This window comes from Apis laboriosa, unplaced genomic scaffold (genome assembly GCF_014066325.1).
Source record: "Apis laboriosa isolate Shangri-la unplaced genomic scaffold, ASM1406632v1 scaffold104_cov149, whole genome shotgun sequence".
Taxonomy (NCBI): Eukaryota; Metazoa; Arthropoda; class Insecta; order Hymenoptera; family Apidae; genus Apis; species Apis laboriosa.
This window is the reverse complement of record NW_025220694.1, coordinates 327,708-346,545: the sequence shown is the minus strand read 5'-3', so window position 1 is coordinate 346,545 and position 18,838 is coordinate 327,708. Positions and strand designations below refer to the sequence as shown.

The 18,838-nt window shown below is 36.0% G+C and overlaps 1 protein-coding gene across 18 annotated transcripts in view; it reads right to left on the bottom strand.

Annotated features, from left to right (window-relative positions):
- Nucleotides 1–18,838, bottom strand: part of LOC122713572 (disks large 1 tumor suppressor protein) — a 524,720-nt gene that overhangs the window by 180,374 nt on the left and 325,508 nt on the right. For 2 of the 18 annotated variants that reach the window (XM_043935496.1, XM_043935583.1), the window contains exon 1: nucleotides 8,678–8,861. The exons of the other annotated variants lie outside the window; for them this stretch is intronic. In XM_043935496.1, coding sequence (XP_043791431.1) covers nucleotides 8,678–8,824 — 147 coding nt within the window. In that variant the 5' untranslated portion in view covers nucleotides 8,825–8,861. Of the gene's footprint in view, nucleotides 1–8,677; nucleotides 8,862–18,838 lie in introns of those variants that run through there. 18 annotated transcript variants of the gene reach the window in all.

Below are 18,838 nucleotides of genomic sequence, written 5' to 3'. Positions count from 1 at the left end.
GACGTAATTTTAAATTGTTCGTTTTCAAGGAACGTAATTTTTTTCAACCAATTATAAATGAAATAAAGGAAAACGCGAAATTAGCAAATCAACAAAAAAAAAAAGAAGAAGGAAGGAAGTTAAAAATAAATTAAACAAATACAGGGGGAATATAAAGGAAAAATATAATATAATACCTGTAGCGATGATATTTTTATTTTGTATTTTTGCGTTGGCCTTTTACGAGATACGAAACAAAATAGAAATATATATCCGGTCATCGCGTTGAATAAAAAGTTACAAGCAAATACAATGGAGTGCAATACCAGCGGTATTTTTATATTATGGCCATGTACAAATACATCGCGGTATTAAAATATGCGACATTAAAACAAAATAAAATTCGTCGCTAAGATAAACATGTGCCAACGTTATGTTCATAAAAATATTAAAATAAACGGCGAAATATTAAAAAGTGAAATACAAGAGAAAGTTTTCAAGACGATATCCGATGATATCATTGTTTAAAAGAGGAAAGGAATTTTAATTCACAAGCGTGTTAGAAAATGCTTCGCATGGTAGAATCTCTACAGGGAGGATTTCTGTTTGAAGTGCAAAATCGGTCGGGTTAAATTGATCGGTATTCATTAACTATACACACGCACACATACACATGGATATAAATCAATATTTTCAAACACTGGTACAAACGGTTAATGGATTTATCTGGTGGAAATCGATTAGCATATAACGCGTGTTCTGATGAAACACAGGATCCTTCTCTGCGCGTAATACGGGTCCGGCTATTATAACATCGGTATTCCAAATTTACTTAATCCCATAGATCCGATTAATGAGTAAAAATCAGAGGAAATATTGGATAGACTATGCGAGCTAGCATAACTAATATGCATATCGTATGTATCTAATAATGGGTTATCAATTCGATGGTTTATTATTAAGTGCCGATCAAATATTTTCATCATAGGAATATTCGGCTATTTTACCATTGAATTAAACATCCAATCCCTTTTCGAAAATGGGATATGCATAGTTGATTGAATAAATTCTCGATATCCATGCAGATATGTGTGTATGTATATATTATTGTATCTTCTAATATTCTATTTTGAATTATTCTTATCGTGATATTAAATATTCCTTAATTGAATTGAATAACAATCAAGGATAAAATTAATTCTATATTTCGAGATAAATATATATATGGTAGTAAATTATAAAATCTTATTTCAAAAATAAATTATTCAAACGGTTTACTTATTAAAAAAATTTATATTAATATAAGGATCTTTAATAGTAGTAATGAAATAACAATAAGTACAAATAAAAAAAGAACAAATATTAAAATAATTTATCTTTCAAATATTATTATTCAATAATATCAATAATATCAGTGTTTATTCATCGAAAATGAATAGATAAATGAATGATAGGGAGGAGAGGATCTTTGATTTCCAATGACCGACGGAATTCTTATTTTTAATATCCTTCCTTTCGTCTCATACTCCTACAATTTTAGAATATTGAAATCGCGATAACCAGTTATGAGATTGACTGCAAAATTCAATGGAGAATTCGAGGGTGCGAGCTAAGATTTATATCGTATTTTTGCCGAAGAAATGGACATTTGCCAGACGATCGACTAATTTAGATCAAGGTTTTGGAAGCGATTCTCCAACCCTCTCGTAAACTTTCATGCGCACAGATGCGACAAATATTTGTGACATACGTACAAGTAAATTTGTCAATATTATGCTAAATTAATACACAAAATGAAAATTGGGGATGTATTGCCGAATATAACTCAAGCGCGTCGTCTAAACGCACAAGAATTCGAGATTAGACGATAGAGTATCAAAATGCGTTGATTAAAGCTGCACGCAAGTGCCAATTAATGTTTAGTAGTTCCTGAAAATATTTATAAAGAATTGGAATATTAAATTTGGAAAATATTTTAAAAGACACGAAAATGAAAGAATATCAAACAATATATATGGAAGCAAATAAAAATCAAGCACATAGATATCGATATGTATAATACATATTATACTTTTAAAAGAAAAAAGATATTATATAATTAATAATATACCAAAAATAGAAAAGAATATTAGAATGAATAAAAACTTCAAAGCACTTGTGTAAACTCAAAAATTAATTTCACATAATCTTTCATCATAATTTTTCTTCACACCTGAAGAATCTGGAAGATTAAAATTCGTTTCACCCTTAGAAAATAATCATAAAATTTTTATTTTTTTTCCTTCCATTCTAACAGAATATATTTCTGTTCACAGGTTCACGTTAAAATTTTCGATGCGTTCGATCGATTGTAAAGAAACCGAGAAGAGAGAGAGAGAGAGAGAGAGAGAGAGAGAGAGAGAGAGAGAGAGAGAGAGAGATGGAAAGAAATCGCGGGTAGACAGGGTGGACAGCCAAAGAAACAGAGATGTCGTAATTTAACTCGAGATAAGAAACGTTCCGGGTGTTTTCTTGGTTATCCGCAGTTTTCATTTATACCGTGGAACGAGCCGGACAGATTAAATATTGTTGGGAAAAGAATGGCCCCGACAGAATCGAAAACAATACGAAAGTCTGTCGATAGAGCGAGTGATACCACCACGGCTTCTAAAAAGAANTTTTCATTTATACCGTGGAACGAGCCGGACAGATTAAATATTGTTGGGAAAAGAATGGCCCCGACAGAATCGAAAACAATACGAAAGTCTGTCGATAGAGTGAGTGATACCACCACGGCTTTTAAAAAGAACTTTCCTACCTTTCTTTTGCTCTCGACATGCGCTTTCTTTCCGCTCTGTCCAAGTTTAAAAACTTGAAACGATATTGTGCTGCCACTTGTGTATCGGTACGTATTGTTGTTTATACAGTGAATTTCGTATATCGGAGGTTTAAGTACAGATTGAATCTTGGTGAAACTAGTTATTGGAAAGAGAAATGATATTTTATGAAAGGGTCTCGAAAATTGAAGAATAATAGACGAAGACAATGTCTTGTTTAATTTTCATTACGAGGGTGAAAAAAATTAATTAGATTTTAATGTGAATATATCGAGAAATTTATATATATATATATATAAACAAGTCAACTAATTCTATTCTCATTCCAGATTTTCAGTTATATTAAAATGTATGATATCAATAATGTATCAAATATTACAAATTTGTAAAATTGTAGAATAATTAGTTAATGCGTATTATTTTCTGTCAAAAATATATTTCCAATTATATTACATTAATCGGATTACTACTAAAATTTTCTTCATATAAACGGGATAAATGTAATATTAAAGCAACTAATAAAATGTGCAATGGCGTACATTTTATAAGTATATAAGGAATATTTCGTTTCATTAAACAAAAATTAAAAATGCTTTCTTTGTTGAGTTGTTCTTTTATCAAAGACTTTTCGAAAAATTATTTTAATAACGTAACTTTATTGAAAAAAAGCTGAGCACTGAATACATACAGAAGAATATAATTAATTTTTTTCTAACAACATATAAACTAATTTAATTTCTGGCAGGTAAGATAGGCAATTTTTGAAATGGATACCATTCTTGTATACCATTCTCTTTCTTTATACCATAGAAAATGGATTTCGTGCTCGCAGCACATGTATTTTTCAACTAATTCTAATAAGCGCTTTGTCCACGGTTGTCCCTTTGATCCACGACTGAGATTTCCTCTTTTTTTTTTTTTTCTTTTTTTTCCATTCTTTTCTCGAAAGGTTAAGAGATTATAACAAAGGGCTTTCGTTGCGCTGAAGATTCTTTAAAAAGGATTGCGTGGAACTTTGAAACAATACATTTCTAAGGAAATAATCTCGCTACTTACGTGAACATGGTTTCTAACCGGAAATATTAGACTTACCTGTAACAAAAAGAAATAAGGAACAATTAATAAATAAATAGTACAAATGTAAATTGAAATTTTATATTTTACAGAAATTGAACAAGTTTTATGATTCGATTCCCCCATTTAATCTTTGGATGGATATAAAAGATGGACATTAGAAGAAATTGGAGGAAAAAAGTGGGTCACAATGTACGAGAAACGTTTGTGAAGGATTTCATTTGTTCCTCTAGCATGCTTTAGTACTTAGAATTGAAAAACCAAGCAGACAGGAAGCATTTCGCAATTTCCTACTTTCTTTTCTTAACCATCGTGACAATTAGCCGGATGCTAAGATATAGAAAATGTAATTTTCTATTTTAAGAATTGAAATATTCGATCATAATCAAGACTAAAAGATTCAATTTTCATTATTCTTTTCTTCGTTTAATATAAGCAATTATTAAAAGTATTTGTAATTAATTATTAGATGCAATAATTCGTACTTACTATGTGATTATTAAAATAGAAGAGTCGATTTTCTTTTTTCAAGAAGAACAGAAAATATTACAAATATTATAAATTATAATATCCAATTTTTAATTATATTTCAAAATAAATATACTCAATTTTCAATCGTGACAAAATTGAGTTATTTGAGAGAATTATTTTTCTCATCTTCAATTTGATGCTTCGTTAAAAAATAAGAATACTTTGGCAATTTTCTTTTCACAATATATTTGAATAACGGGGCGATATCATTTAATCAAAATTAATCGCCTGTATATTGTAAAAGCTGTTACATTAACGCAAATGGGAGAATGCAATGGGGGAGTCGATAAATTGGGCCGGGATTTGAATTTATTTCCCGTCGCGTCATTTTCATCGTTATTATCATCGAGCCGAGCTGGAATTTTGATATTAAAAGGAATATCGGAGAATAATTTAACCTTCGACAACGTCGCCTGATTATCCTTGGCCGTTTATCAGTTAGACCAGTCTACTACTCAGTCGACGAAACCTTTCTTTCGATTGTTAGAGAGAGAACACGCTTGATTCTCGGATCGATGATCGCGAAATCCATCGAGCATATTTCGCGGAACAATGCAGAGGAATAAATCAGTTTGGAAAGGATGGTGGGAATAATTGAGGAATGTGGCAGAGATCGAAGGGGTAGCACACCCTCCTCGCCCGTGTCTTTGTTATTCGAGAGTTTCTCGAACCACTCGAAGCGTTAGCCGATCCCGTGTCAAGAGGATCACACCTGATTCCTTTCTTGGGTGGACTCGCTCAATTTTTCTGTCGCGATCTCTTTCATCTTCTCCCCAACGTCGAGAGTTTCTCGCGATAAGGAGGAGCTCATTGAAGGGAGTCAAGGCGACCGGATCTCTTTGATTTTTTTATTTCCTTGCAAGGTTTTTTAGAAGGAGTTTAAGTGGGGTTGCGTAAACTCGAAGAGATTGTGAGAGAAGGTAGGTGAGAAATATTTGTTAGTTATAATCTAACATGATAATTAATTTGTTGCAGGTGGTGTAACTCGAAGATTTTCCATCCTATCACGATGAACTGTGTGTGGGTAAAATGAAAACTTTCTTTTTTGCATCAAGAAGTTGACATTTTTAGTGTCATATTTTGTTAATCGTGATGATCCATTTAATCTGGATTCGAGGATAAATCAATAGAAATCCCGTTACATATCGGTCTTCTCAATAACGAAAAAATTATTTTCATAAGATAAACTCCAATTTTACAAATGGTTTTGTATCGTACAATGTGATTACTTAAATCGTTTTCTTAAAACCCTCGATTATAATGAAACTGATCGAATATCAATCACAACTGACACGCTCGATTTTGTCGTTCCAGGAGTCGATTCGACAACGAGAGATAGAATAGATCAAACGAGGAAATTGCAGATCAATCGATATTTATTTACCTAAATTCAACACTCGAAAATTTGTTATTCTTAACGAATTCAATATGCAGAACTGCACGATCGAAGAGTAACTTTAATCAAATTACAAACTTCCAACATCGACAACTTCCACTACGGAATCTCTTTATCGCTCGAACAGATGCAACCGTGTTCCATTTTCGGTTTCGTCCCGTTCTACCTTGGCGTGGAATATTCAGGCCTCGATGTCACGCGGATTACAGACGGCGCCGATGTAGTAAGCAGCTTCTCAGATTCTGAAAGAGTAGAATCCACCGCATCGAGTTTCCGGATGCTTTTGAGTTATTTAAACAAGATACGGAGAGAAATCTTTGAAAAATCCGGATAACTTCCAATTCAAAATATTTGCTAGAAGTATATAAAATTTATTTTACTGGAAAGTCGAAGTAGAAAAATGAAGGGAATAGTATAATAAAAGTCGAATGAATACACGTATTCAAAGAAGTTTATTCGGAAAAAATCTCTCAATTGAGATCTTCGATCTTCGATTTGGTTATTAGAACACTGTAAATAGGACGGAGATGAGAACGACCAAGGAAAATGGAGGAAATATAGACGATCGGATATCGATCGATAGGGGATCGAGAAAGTCGAATTGATTTGCATTTCGGATATCAGTTCACGTATTATCATAAAAGAATGGCGGTCGGTTTAGCTCCCCCGAGGAACATTATCGGCCACCTGCTGTTTCTCTGACGACGACGTTGATTCCGGAACCACGCCTACGTTTTATCCGTTTCGTCGATTCCGACATAGGGATCGGAAAGGATTGTCGAACGGATCAAGAGGTTTTCAGCTTGTTTGGAAATGTTGGAATATAGGATAGGGATTATTCGTTACACGTGGCGAATGGTATTTTCGACAAGCGTATATATAAAGCATTCTGAGAATGCTTCAAGTACGTTCACGTTTGGATAATGGATCCGTGAAATCATGGAGATTATTTTTCTATAAAGAAATCCACGTGATTTTGAAATATTATTATGTATAAAGTCTATATATTTAATGAATTTGTTTCAATTAATTTGGATCATTAACGTTAATCGTCGAAGATAATATTTCCTTCGTTTAGTTTAGTTATTCAAGTACTTGTTTATTTTAGCTTCTTAATTAATCTATTATAAACTCATTTGTTTCTTAATTGCAATTTCATTATTTTATGGTTATCTCTAATTTCTCGGAATATTGTATTTTCCTTTCCATATGTTTGTAGTTTGGATGATAACGTAATGGATTTATTTTACTAAATATTCGGATAATTCGGATAAATGGTGTGCCTCGGTAGATCGAATTCTTGATGAAATTAATGACGCAGTTCATTAATTTAACAAATAGATGGTATCAAATTTTACCTTCAGAATAATAGGACGAATTTTCATCTTTTCTTAATTAATTATCCTTAATATATCGTTAATATATATCATGAAAATCTACCTCGATAGAATTCTATTTACAAGAAGAATATACATCTCGATGTAATTTTATGCGATATTTTCCACTGAACATTCTTTCAATATCCAAACATAATTTTTCTTCTACTAACCTTAATTTCTCATTATCTTCGTTATCCACCATTCATCAAGTAAATGAATTCGATCGATTACTAACTAAAATTCTCAATAAATAAAACCCTAGATAAATAGAGTTCTATTTAGAACCGCTCACGCGGTTCAAAGAGGACAACGATGATGAAATCGAACACGTTTCCAATACTCGAGGCAACAATTTTTCCCCTTTTTCTTTCTATTCCTCTCATTCGCGATCGACAGGAAGTTTAACAGGGCCGCTAAGCGAACGCCCGATTCCGTAACCGCCATTTATTTTCCAAGCGTGCATAACGCGTGGCCCCGCATTCGCGTCACCGTCGATCGAAAAGCCGTAAAGATAGGCGGGTTATGGCCGCCAATCCTTTTTTGCAGCAGCGCTCCATCGGCCTCGAAGGCATTGCGATAAGACTCTTCTTGCGTTTCGCGGGACTTTGCGCGCGGCGAACGTCTCCCGCGGCCATTCTGAATTTTTCACGCGGTTACACGGATGATTTAGCTTCACTCGGGTGAATCACGAGTTTCAATCGGGTCAAAAGAAGGATTGAGGAACACGTGGAACGTAGAATGGGTTGGAACGACTCGTTTTCTCTGTATAAATTTGCACTGGGGGGAAATTGGAAGGAAGCTTTTGAATTTTTTAACAGGTTAATTTTCCACTTCGAAAGTTGAAAACTATTGTTTGTGCATTTGATAGTGGATTATTTATTTATTTTTGTTTTTTTTTTTTTTGCGAGTATTTTGAATATGCGTGTTTTCTATGGAAAATATAACGTAGAATGATTTTACGGAATAATAATGGAATTTAAAAATTGAGCCGTGACGATGAGCTTTTGAATAATGTAACGTGTCGATAATGTAATGAGAATTGGTAATTAGTACCCTACTAATGGTTCTTGCTTTGAAGGATTCGAATAAATAATGTACGCTGAAAGAGAGATTCATGTTTAAAAGCTGATCACGTAATGACATGTAAATGTTGAAGGATTTTGCGACTGCAAATGGACGCTACATTAAATGTGTCTATCGTGACCTAAATTCGTTGAATTCGCACACACGTGTTCGTTTTAAACGTACGTTATTCTTTATACCGGTATTGATTATCTGTGTGATTTATAATAATCACAAAAAAAACATAAGTTATAAGAAAAATTAAAACATACGTAATTTAAAACGATATTTTAAAGAATATTTAATAATAAATACATAAAATAAAATAAAAATTTAAGAAGAGGATCATTGAGGACAAAAAGAAGAAGATATTGAATTTTGAAATGGATATTGAAATGGATATTGAAATGGATATTGTATATCGAAATTAGTCCTCTTACCCTCTGATTGGTGATAGCATTTGAATCGGAAATGGAGAACGTATCGACGATGGAATCGAATCGTACGAGCTTCTTCGGGTGATGAGCCTTCTTCGAGCGCGGACAGAGCGAGCACATGGCTGAATCAGTCGGTGTCGTTGGGGGCATATTCGACGAATATATTCGCGATTCTTTACGGTTTTTTTTCACTATTTTTTCCTTTTTTTTTCTCTTTTTCTTTTTTTTTNTTTTTTTTTTTTTTTTTTTCACTTTTGCCTTCTCTTGTCGAGCGATTTATTCACTATTACTCTTCATCGAGTCACGTTCCTTACATCATTGTCTAAAGTCTAAACCATAAATAGAGCCTCGACAAAACACAAGCTTGTGTCTATACACGTTTCGATCGATTTGGACAAATTTTGTCGGTACTAAAAGAATGATGGTCGATGCGAAGCTTGCCAATGCACGGTATAAAGCTTATTGTACGGGCAGTGATTATTTTTATTGTCTGGTGCTTATCGTCCTTATCCTCGATATTTCATAGTCACCTCGCAAGACTTTTATATTAGGATATTTTTCGTTTTTTCCGTGCATTTACGAGGATGATGCGTAAATTAATTATCTCGATGCGTCCTTCTCTCACGATCTATATTTGGATGGTTAATAAATTAATCTAACGAGCCCTCTATTGCTATTAATAAAACTGAGCTTAATATCGAAACGTTACTTTAGAAAGTGTCTATCTATTCCATCAATTTTTATTGCATACACTATACAGGTGTATTTTAATGTTCTTTTGAATTATAATAAATAGTGGAAATTCGTATTAAATACGAAAATAAAAATTTTGAAACGTGTAAATTAAACTTCGACCATGAAAAAGAACTTGAGGAACGAGCAATGGAACGACATCTCTTCGGCTACGAAAGTATCGTTTGTCCAAGTCGGTAACACAGAAATTCACGAATCGATCGAGACCACGATTCCTTGCTGTTGGAACAGTAGTTACCACGAGCAGTTGGGATATAAACCGGAAGTAGTACGGTTTCCTCGGTTATCGCCGGAACCTAACTTAAAAATCAATACTTAAGGAAGATTTCACTAAGACGACTTTGCATTTGTCGAAAGAAGAAGTTGTTTTGTTGGAAATGAAATTGCAAATTTGTTTTCAACAGGGAAAACAATTCAATTTACACGGAGATTCAATTAACACGGTCTTGATTTTGTTGTTAATTGCTCGAAGACACCATTCAGCATCTTCTTCACTCTCAAGATGTTCTATAAACGCTTACATTCGAAACTGAACTTAGTAATACAATTTAAAATACAGAGAGAAGATTCTTCTTCTCTAAAATCATCCTCTTATTTCGAAATGGACGAGTTTTCAAAAATACGGTTTTCACATCTACAGAAATCTCTTTCTAAAAGATTAGAATCCAAAGATGAAGAAAAGGAATCAAAGTAGACACCAGAAAATAATAATCGACCCATAATAATTTTTTCCACTTGCCAAAATAAAATCCAAATCCAGAAAAGAATATAATCATCTCATCACATTTAACTCGGCGACATTTATCGTTACAAGAGATGTTTCTCTCGCGCCATTGTAAAATCCAATCCTCGTGCAATAATTTCCATAAGCGTCGCTCGCGCGGAAGGAAGTGGGCGCGACGGACGTCTGTATGTATAATTAGTTGGATCGCGGATACAATAGGAGAACCATGCTCGAGAACGCGCTTCAGAGACGCGTTCGAATAGACGAGGGGCGGAATCGAATTGTTCCACGATTGCGGGAGGAAACGGTTGAAGACCTGCGCCACGCTCGAATGAACTAACGAGACTACGATGCGCGACGCTGGAAATCGCGTAATAGGCAGGAGGACTAATTTCCATTAAGCAGTGCGGAGTGCCGTCGTCAGTCGACGTGCCGCCCTTAATTAGCGGCGAGGGCATAAGCGGCGCTAACTTACGTTACAAGGAGGTCAATTGGCTGTTCTTGGGGAGATAGTTGCGAATTATGGTCGATTTGCGAACGATTAGTTCGTTGGTTATCGACATCGGGGGATGGGTTCGATCGATCTTTCTCGGTTCTTCTTTTTTACATCGGGATGAAGCGGGATGTTTGGACGAGATGTTGAATGTTTGAAGATCAACAGGTTAAATTGGAGAGGATGAGAATTGATTAACCCTTCTCTACTTTTATTAGTTGGCGGGGAAAATATTTTCTCCGTGGATTATTCTTCTCTAGGAAAGTTTATTTAAAAGTTATTCCGAAATTAAGCGGTCTTCTGGGGAAAGATTTGTAAGTAGATACGTATTTTTTTTTTATGTTAAATATTGTTTGTATATTTTGTTTAAATAATTTTAGATAGACGTGTATGTTACACACAGTGGGATATAAAAACTCACAACTGATTCTTAATTATAAGACTGTAAAAATTGAAAGAAAATGCATAATTGAACAAAAGTAGAGGACATTGAATAAAGAAGTCGAATATAAAGTACTTGTCATAATCCTCGAAATCAAAGGATGAACATTGGAACGTGATCGAGTTATTACATCAAACGTTCGCATTGCTGTTGCCAAGAAGAACAGAGAGATCAAAGGACTCGAAAGCAGACTTCAATCTTCGGTCTAAAAAGTTTCGGGAAGAATATGTCGGCTCGTTTCTGAAGAAATAGACACGAATTGGTCGACGACGTGCTGATTACGCCGAAAAAAGACACTCCTTTCTGTTTACAGTTTTCAGAGCGGAAAGTAATCGACGGCTCTTTCTGAAATTGCTGGAGCAAGCCTCGAGGCCAACAAATCGACACGATCGTCTTAATCACTTATTAGGATAAGAAATCGTGAATCGTTCGTCGCGAAAATCGTGAAAATTGGCACGATTTCCTGTAAACAACACCGTTTTCTATTTGTCGTTTCATTCTTAAAATGGATGAAATTCTGGACGAAGGATATATTTGGATTTATTCGAGAATTTTGAAGTAACACGAAAATATGATCAATTCTGAAGATTAAAAAAGCTAAAAGTTTTGATATCGTCGATATAATATGATGATATTTTAATAACGAGAGGAGATTTTAATCTTTATATCAGATCAAATAATTTTTATAATTATATCGAAGAAGCAGAGGAAAAAGAAGTAATCTTAAAAGCTGATTGAAACCTCTTCTTAAAGAGGTATCATATACCAGATTAAAAGTTTACGAAGAAAATAAGAAAACAGTTTGAATTAATTGGATAAACTCATTTCAAACAAATTTTCAATTCAATCGTAGTTGACTCTCCCAAGTTTCATCATTAAACTTTTCAACCACGAATCCTTGACAACGAAAATATTAATTATTTCACCTGTGAAGACTGTTGCTGGAACTTATTCCAGTCCGAGCACGATGTCGCTCGAAAGTTTCGCGATTGGAATATAATTTAAAGTCGTCGACTTTTCCTTTGAACTTCAGAATATGCAAACAAAGATTGAAAAATTTCACTTCCTGCGTTTAACCGGAAATATCCCAACTGTTCGAGTCGAGGTATGCCACGTATAATAATTTCGAAACTTTTCAAACTTTTCTTTGTCGTATCTCGAAATTTCGAAGAATTTTAATTGCGACCCGCTTGAAACAGATAACGCAGAGCGACATATCCTGGTAACAAGAACGATCAAGAGTTTCTTCGAGGGTAAAGAAACAACTTCGATTTTAATACTATCGTCCCGTAGCCCGTGGCCATTCAAACTTGGAAGGTTGTTCGATAAAAAAGGAAAAAAAGTTGAAACGGTTCTAGTTGTCGTGGAATACATCGAAGAAGAGTGGAATTTTCCGCCAGGGGCAGGGTCCAAAGCATTCTGAGAACATCTGATCGTTCCCTCACAGAGACACGAGTCTCCGCCAAATGATGTTCTTGTTCGTGTTCGATCGTGCTATTAATTTGAAACAAGTTGAATATTCATGGTGTGTTGCGCATTAATTAAATCTGAGATCGATGCTTGTCACTGTTTTTCCAGCCTTTCGACTGCGCATTGTTTCAAAAGCTTATTCAAACACACTACACGAGAGAAAATAATGCGGAAATCAATTTGTAAAACGAGTATCATTCCTTCTTTGAACGATTGAAGTAATATTTCGAATACCTACGAATATTCTATTTCGAAAGAATATATAAGAAAATTGATATTTTAAATCATTTAAAATTTTCACTTCTGGCTTGAAGAAAAATTATCATTAAAAACTTCCCTTCTTAACGGAGGGAAAAAAAGTTATATTTAATTTGTCGTAACTGGTTCAATTTCTAATTCTCTGTCGTGAAACAGACTGGATAATATAATTCGTAACATAATTATGAACGAGGTTATTAACGAGGAGATAAAATGATTAACGGGCAAAGCTTTGCGTCCCGTTCGACGGGAAGAGGAAGTGAACGCATCCTGTCATTTCGTGCTGCGTTACGTTTAATTACTATGTCACGTTAATTCCACGATGCGAGCACATTCGTTATTGCCGGCCATCGAGCACCGCAACTCGAGCACTGCGCGAACGAGCGGCTTAACGATAAAGAGGCCGCCTATTAAAACTGAAAGGCTACTTGAATTGAACCTGTTATCGTTCATTATCGTGATTCTAGCTGGGTGCACGACGGGTGGGCGACGATCGGATCCAACGCGTCGTAAATCGCGTATCAATCCGTGCCTATACGCTCGAAAGAGTGCACGCGTTTCACCGAATTAACGTCGCGTTAATTGGTGAACGTTGTCAATTAACAAACGGAGCAATGAGTAGCATCGAGCCGACGGAATTGGGTTAATTGTTTTTGGTTAATGAACCGAAGGAAATTCGATCGGTTTGGACCGTATATTCTCTTCCCTTTTTTTTCTGGTGAAAAATTCACTTTTATTTTGTTATGTTATTTTATTTGTTTTGTTAGAGAGAGATATTAATTCTGTTACGTTAGTAAATCCAGTTTAAGTCGATTGTTGTTCGAGAAATAAGAGAGAGGGATTATCGAATGGAAAAATATTTGAAATATTCTTTGAAATTATTTTTAATTTATAATTTATATATTTGAAGAGTTCGAAAATTGAGAGATGGAATGAAAATACATTTCAAAGAGTAAAATTGATGTGACTTTTTTTTTTTTTTAAATAAAGGATAATTTTATTTTAGAAGGATATTAAGGAATTAATTTACAGATAAATAAATACAAAGTTTACGAATGTTTTTATAGAAAAGTAATCATAGTCGAATAATTATAGATTAAGTCAAATACTTAGGTATTTTCTTTTCTTCGATTCTCTTAACTTTCTTGGTAACTTTTATTTCCATTACTATTTTCCTTCCATTTTTATTTCTTTTCCTTTCCTTCATATCAGATCCAACGAAATTAGAGCGACCAACTGTGACCCGTAAGTACTTCGCGTCGCAACTCACATTATCCTATTGCTTTCGTTGTTAATATAATACACGTACACACGATGCGGTGTACAAAGTACAGTTTCCGAATGCTCAAAACGTTTTACACCTGTTTTTGTAATTCCCTTAACGGTGTTTCTTGCAATCTACCGATTATCGTCGAGCATATCATCTATTTTTAAATATTTCGTAATATTTTATTAAAAAAAAATTATTGAATTTCCAAAAAAAGGAAAATTATCATTTTTGATAAATAATTTCCTATTATTATACTCGATCGTCGATAAAAAAAATCTTACAATTCGAAGAAGGACGAATAAAATTTCGTCCAGATAAATCCCGAATCTACGAATAAAAAAATGAAAAAAGTACGGCGAATAAATTGAAAAAGACGCGTCCCATTGCTCTACTTCTATTTCCTTATCGAGGGTATAAAAGATCATCGAAAATAGATTATCTCCCATTTAGATCTATAAATAGACGCGTTCCACCTCGTTTTCGATTCGATTCTCGATTATTTAAACGGGCTTTCTTCAAAAAAATGCTTTCTAGAAAGAAATGCATCTTCGATAATTCTCGATTATTCGAGATCCATCCCCCTCTGCCATCAGTCGCCGAAATAGATTTATGACCGTTCGAACGCAACGGGCAGGATCATTATTCGAGACGAGATATATGCGAGGATCGGGCATATTCCTAGCTGTCGATAAATTCGCACGTTCACCTAGAAATCTGAGACTCGCAGCTTAGCTTGACAAGCCGTGGAACGCGATCGATATCTGCAGGAACGACAAGCCTTCGCCGAAGGCCCGGCCGAATTCGAAGCTGTCGTCATATTGTTAGAACGCGATCGGCATAATTTTCGCGCCGGTTCCCCGATCTGTCTACGCGTGTGTTCGGGATTAGGAAACGAGATTTGTTCGTTGTCGAAGAAACGAAGAAAAGAGCGTGGGGCTAAGCGTATCGGATCGAAATTGAAGAAAGAGCGAGTTGAAAAATACGTTTATCTTGTTCGCGTGAGATGGATGGAATATGATTTTCCGTGAGAAAAGATTTTACGAGATTGTATTTCTTCGTATGCTTTTCGTTCATTGGCGGAACATGGATAGAATCGGAACTGAAGAAATTTAAATTAGATTTGGAACAGATTAAAAAGAGTTACTCGCGAGAATCGAAAATTTGCTCGTTTTAAGTCTTTAAATATGATTTTACGTGCTCGTTTTGAAATTGTATCAGTGAATTTGTAATGTATAAAATTAAGAAAGGGAAAAAATGGCATGCTTAAAAAGCGACGAAAAAATTTAGAAGTTCGAAGCCTTGGTGCAATTCGAAAATTAATATTTTTTGTATACACAGAGGAAGGTAAAATAATAGAAAATAATCATTCAATTGTGAGTTTTCGTTGTTCCCATTGTACACCAAATACCATTATCAATTACCATACGAAAGGTATTAATAATTCACGTCAAGAGAAACTAATTTAATCGACAGAATTCGATTGCATCGTAGAATTTCCCTTCTATTAAATGGAATTCTAGATTGCTGTTTAGTAATCCAAATGGATCCAAAGAATTTAAGATCGATCAGTCCGTTGCAAGTGGATCGAGTCGATCGGTTAAGGAAATAATTTTTACTGTTTATATTCCGCGGAGGGATCGATAAAATGCATGAATTATGCAATCGAACGTTTTCTTTGACTCGTATCAAATAAAAGTCAACATTAGATGGCGAACGTCAAGATAATTGCTTCTTAAGCGGACATAAAAATTGCATTGCACGCGATGCACGTAATGTGCCGCGTGCCGGCCACGAGAAACGTATTGTAAAAGCGACGATTGCATATCAATGTATCGTCGTAGTGTCGAAGGAAAATTAACAACGTTAATATAAAACTTTGCTCGAAATTATCAGGAGCCTGAATCACGCAAAAATATACTTCCAACCTTATAATCGAAACCGAATTTCATCTACGATTATTTTCAACAACTTGACCATTTATCGAACGATATATTAGAAACGATTATACGACGAATACAGCGAATATTTAAAAATTGTTCAACCATCTTTACCACGTGATTTATTACTACGAATAACTTGATATTTGATTAGATTTGAAATAATGAATCACGAATGTATCAAATGGAATTTTATCGTGCTGCAAATTGTTTGCAAATATTTCTCCAAAGATCGTTTATATTCGACACGATTAATGCCTAAGAAATCGTTCTCGTTTTAATAAACATGGTCGTGGAACGTAAACCGTTTGCGCACCAGGATCGCGGACTCGATGCACGAGGGAAAGGCGGATTACAAGCGTAAACCGCGCGCCTCGTGTACACAGAGAAGAGTTGGATTGTTGGAATAACGTCACGTTGCGCTTGAATTTCCGTAGAACAGCTGCAGCCACGAAAAGTTTTGCGCTGACGGTTTGATATCGCCGATAAACGTTTTTTAGAACGCATATCATTAAAATTTGAAGAATAAAACACGAATTGATTAAACTAGTAACGTACAATAATCTTCTAAACGACGATTGCAAAGAAAATAACATTTATAATAATTTTAATCATGATCTCCTCGAGATTTCCCCCAAAATAATTCCCTCTTTTCAATATTCGATTCGTGTCAATCTCGATCAATTAAAAAAAATTTGATTACGATCATTTGCGTAATAGAAACACAAACGCAAATTTCTTTCGAAAAAAGTTGGAACATTTACAATTTTTCGAGTATCTCGAACAAATTTTATTAGAGGCGAAACGATCGTAGAATCGTTTCGAAAAGTTTTCAAAGATGAGTGCGTTCGAAATGGAAAAAGAAAAAAAAAAAAAAAAAAGAACGCGGGGACGCACGGTCGCCGCGAACACTGACCTATGTCACTGCGCTCGATTCATTTCTGTGCGCCACTCCACGAGTCACATCTTCGAACCGCATCATATTTTTCAAAACCCGAATAAACCTATCACAAACGACACAACGGGATCACCGGTGCTCCGTTTCCATATTTCTCAACAGCCATTCATATTACAGCCGACATATTATTTACTCGACGTGTTAACAAAAACACGTCGCATAAAAAAAAAAAAAAAAGGAAAAGACCTCGTTATCACTCGGAACGAACAGGAACGACAGGAAAGTTAATAAACGCTCGCGATAATCCTTCCACGAGCAACGACCTGCGTCATTGCACACTGTACTTGGCACAGTTACAGCTTTCGAGCGCACACGAGAGATGCGTCACGCTCCCAAGTGAACGAAGACCACCACGTATCGACTGTTGCATTCGATTACATCAAACCCTAACCCCCTCGACACGTACTGCGACGATAATACCGAGTCGAATCAGACCAACGACTAACGAAACGAACCACCAACACTCCTCTCCCCGTCCATTACCGATTCTCCTCGCATCCATATATTCCGATTCTCGACGAACCAATCCACTTTCGAGCCCACGTTATCGTCACCAAATGCGTCAGAAGTGAACCAAGAATGATCGCGGAAGGAACACAGACTTTTCTCTCTCTATTCGCGTTGTGGTTCACCTCTCAAGATCCCGGCGACGAGAGCCGTATCGCTCTCGTATCCGCGGCGGCTTGCAGGTGAAAACTCGGCAGACCTAACCTTCGTGGTGTCCGCGCGTGTCAAGGTGACCGGCACGACCGGGTTAAGACGCGGCGAGCCACCGTGGACTCGCGGTACGACGTTGCATTCGAACCGTGAATGAGGATCATCGCGACGCGACCGCGAGCGGAGGCCGGGAACGCGAGCTTCAATCACCAGCTCGCGGGAGCGGCGTAGTCGCGAGCACTGACCTACGTCACTGGGCGCACTTGGCACACTACTGAGCGCGCCGCTCCTCGTGTACGTACGTGTGTTTCCGTGTACGCGCGCTCCACCTCCTCCTCCTACCCTCTCTCTCTCTCTCTCTGTCCTCTTTCGCCCTCGCCCGCACCCCCGCCCCGCTCTCTCTCTCTCTCTCTCTCTCTCTCTCTCTCTCTCTCCTCCTTTCTCCTCCCGGTCTTTCCACCGCCGCGCTCTTTCCTCCCTTCCGCGCTCGTCTGTAGCCGGTCACACCGATAGCACCAGCGGGGTGAACTGCACCGCCACCTCGTGAAAATTGCATTCACCCTGGCGTCGCGCGACCACCACCTCCTCCCCCACCCTTCGAATCCCACCAAATTCCGTGATTCTCGCCTCGTTCTCGGACGGATGGATGGATTTCTTCTTGGAGGATGGATTGGAAGGGGTTGTTTGCACGATGGGGTGATTATTGAAGGATTATACGAATGTTGTGGAAGACAAAGCTTGCGTCGAGTGGCTACCATCTTTGGAATTTTCAGAAGAATTTAGAAGAAACGCAACAGATTTTTACGCAAATCTTTGTTGGATTTGAAGAGATATTTTTATTGGAAATTAAAGTGTCAGTCGGTTCAGTCGATCGGATACAGAGATCTTGGAGATATTCGAATATCTATCGAAGAGAAAGAATTCCTGATTTTCTTTCGTTTCAATGAAATGAATTTTATGGAAGTTATTTTTTAATATAAAGATATTGTTGGGAAGTGATTTTTAAAGAAGTCGTAGAATTTTCGAAAGCTAGTTTTTTACAAGAAACTCAAAGCAAAAGTTCTATTTGAAAATTGCTCAAGAGATTAATATTAGATACAACGATATCAAACGTATGTACTACGACACAAAGTGTTTCTACTTTTCCCTGTTTTCTAAAACGATTCGTTGGTTCAAGGTTTCTCCACCAACGACTGACGTCA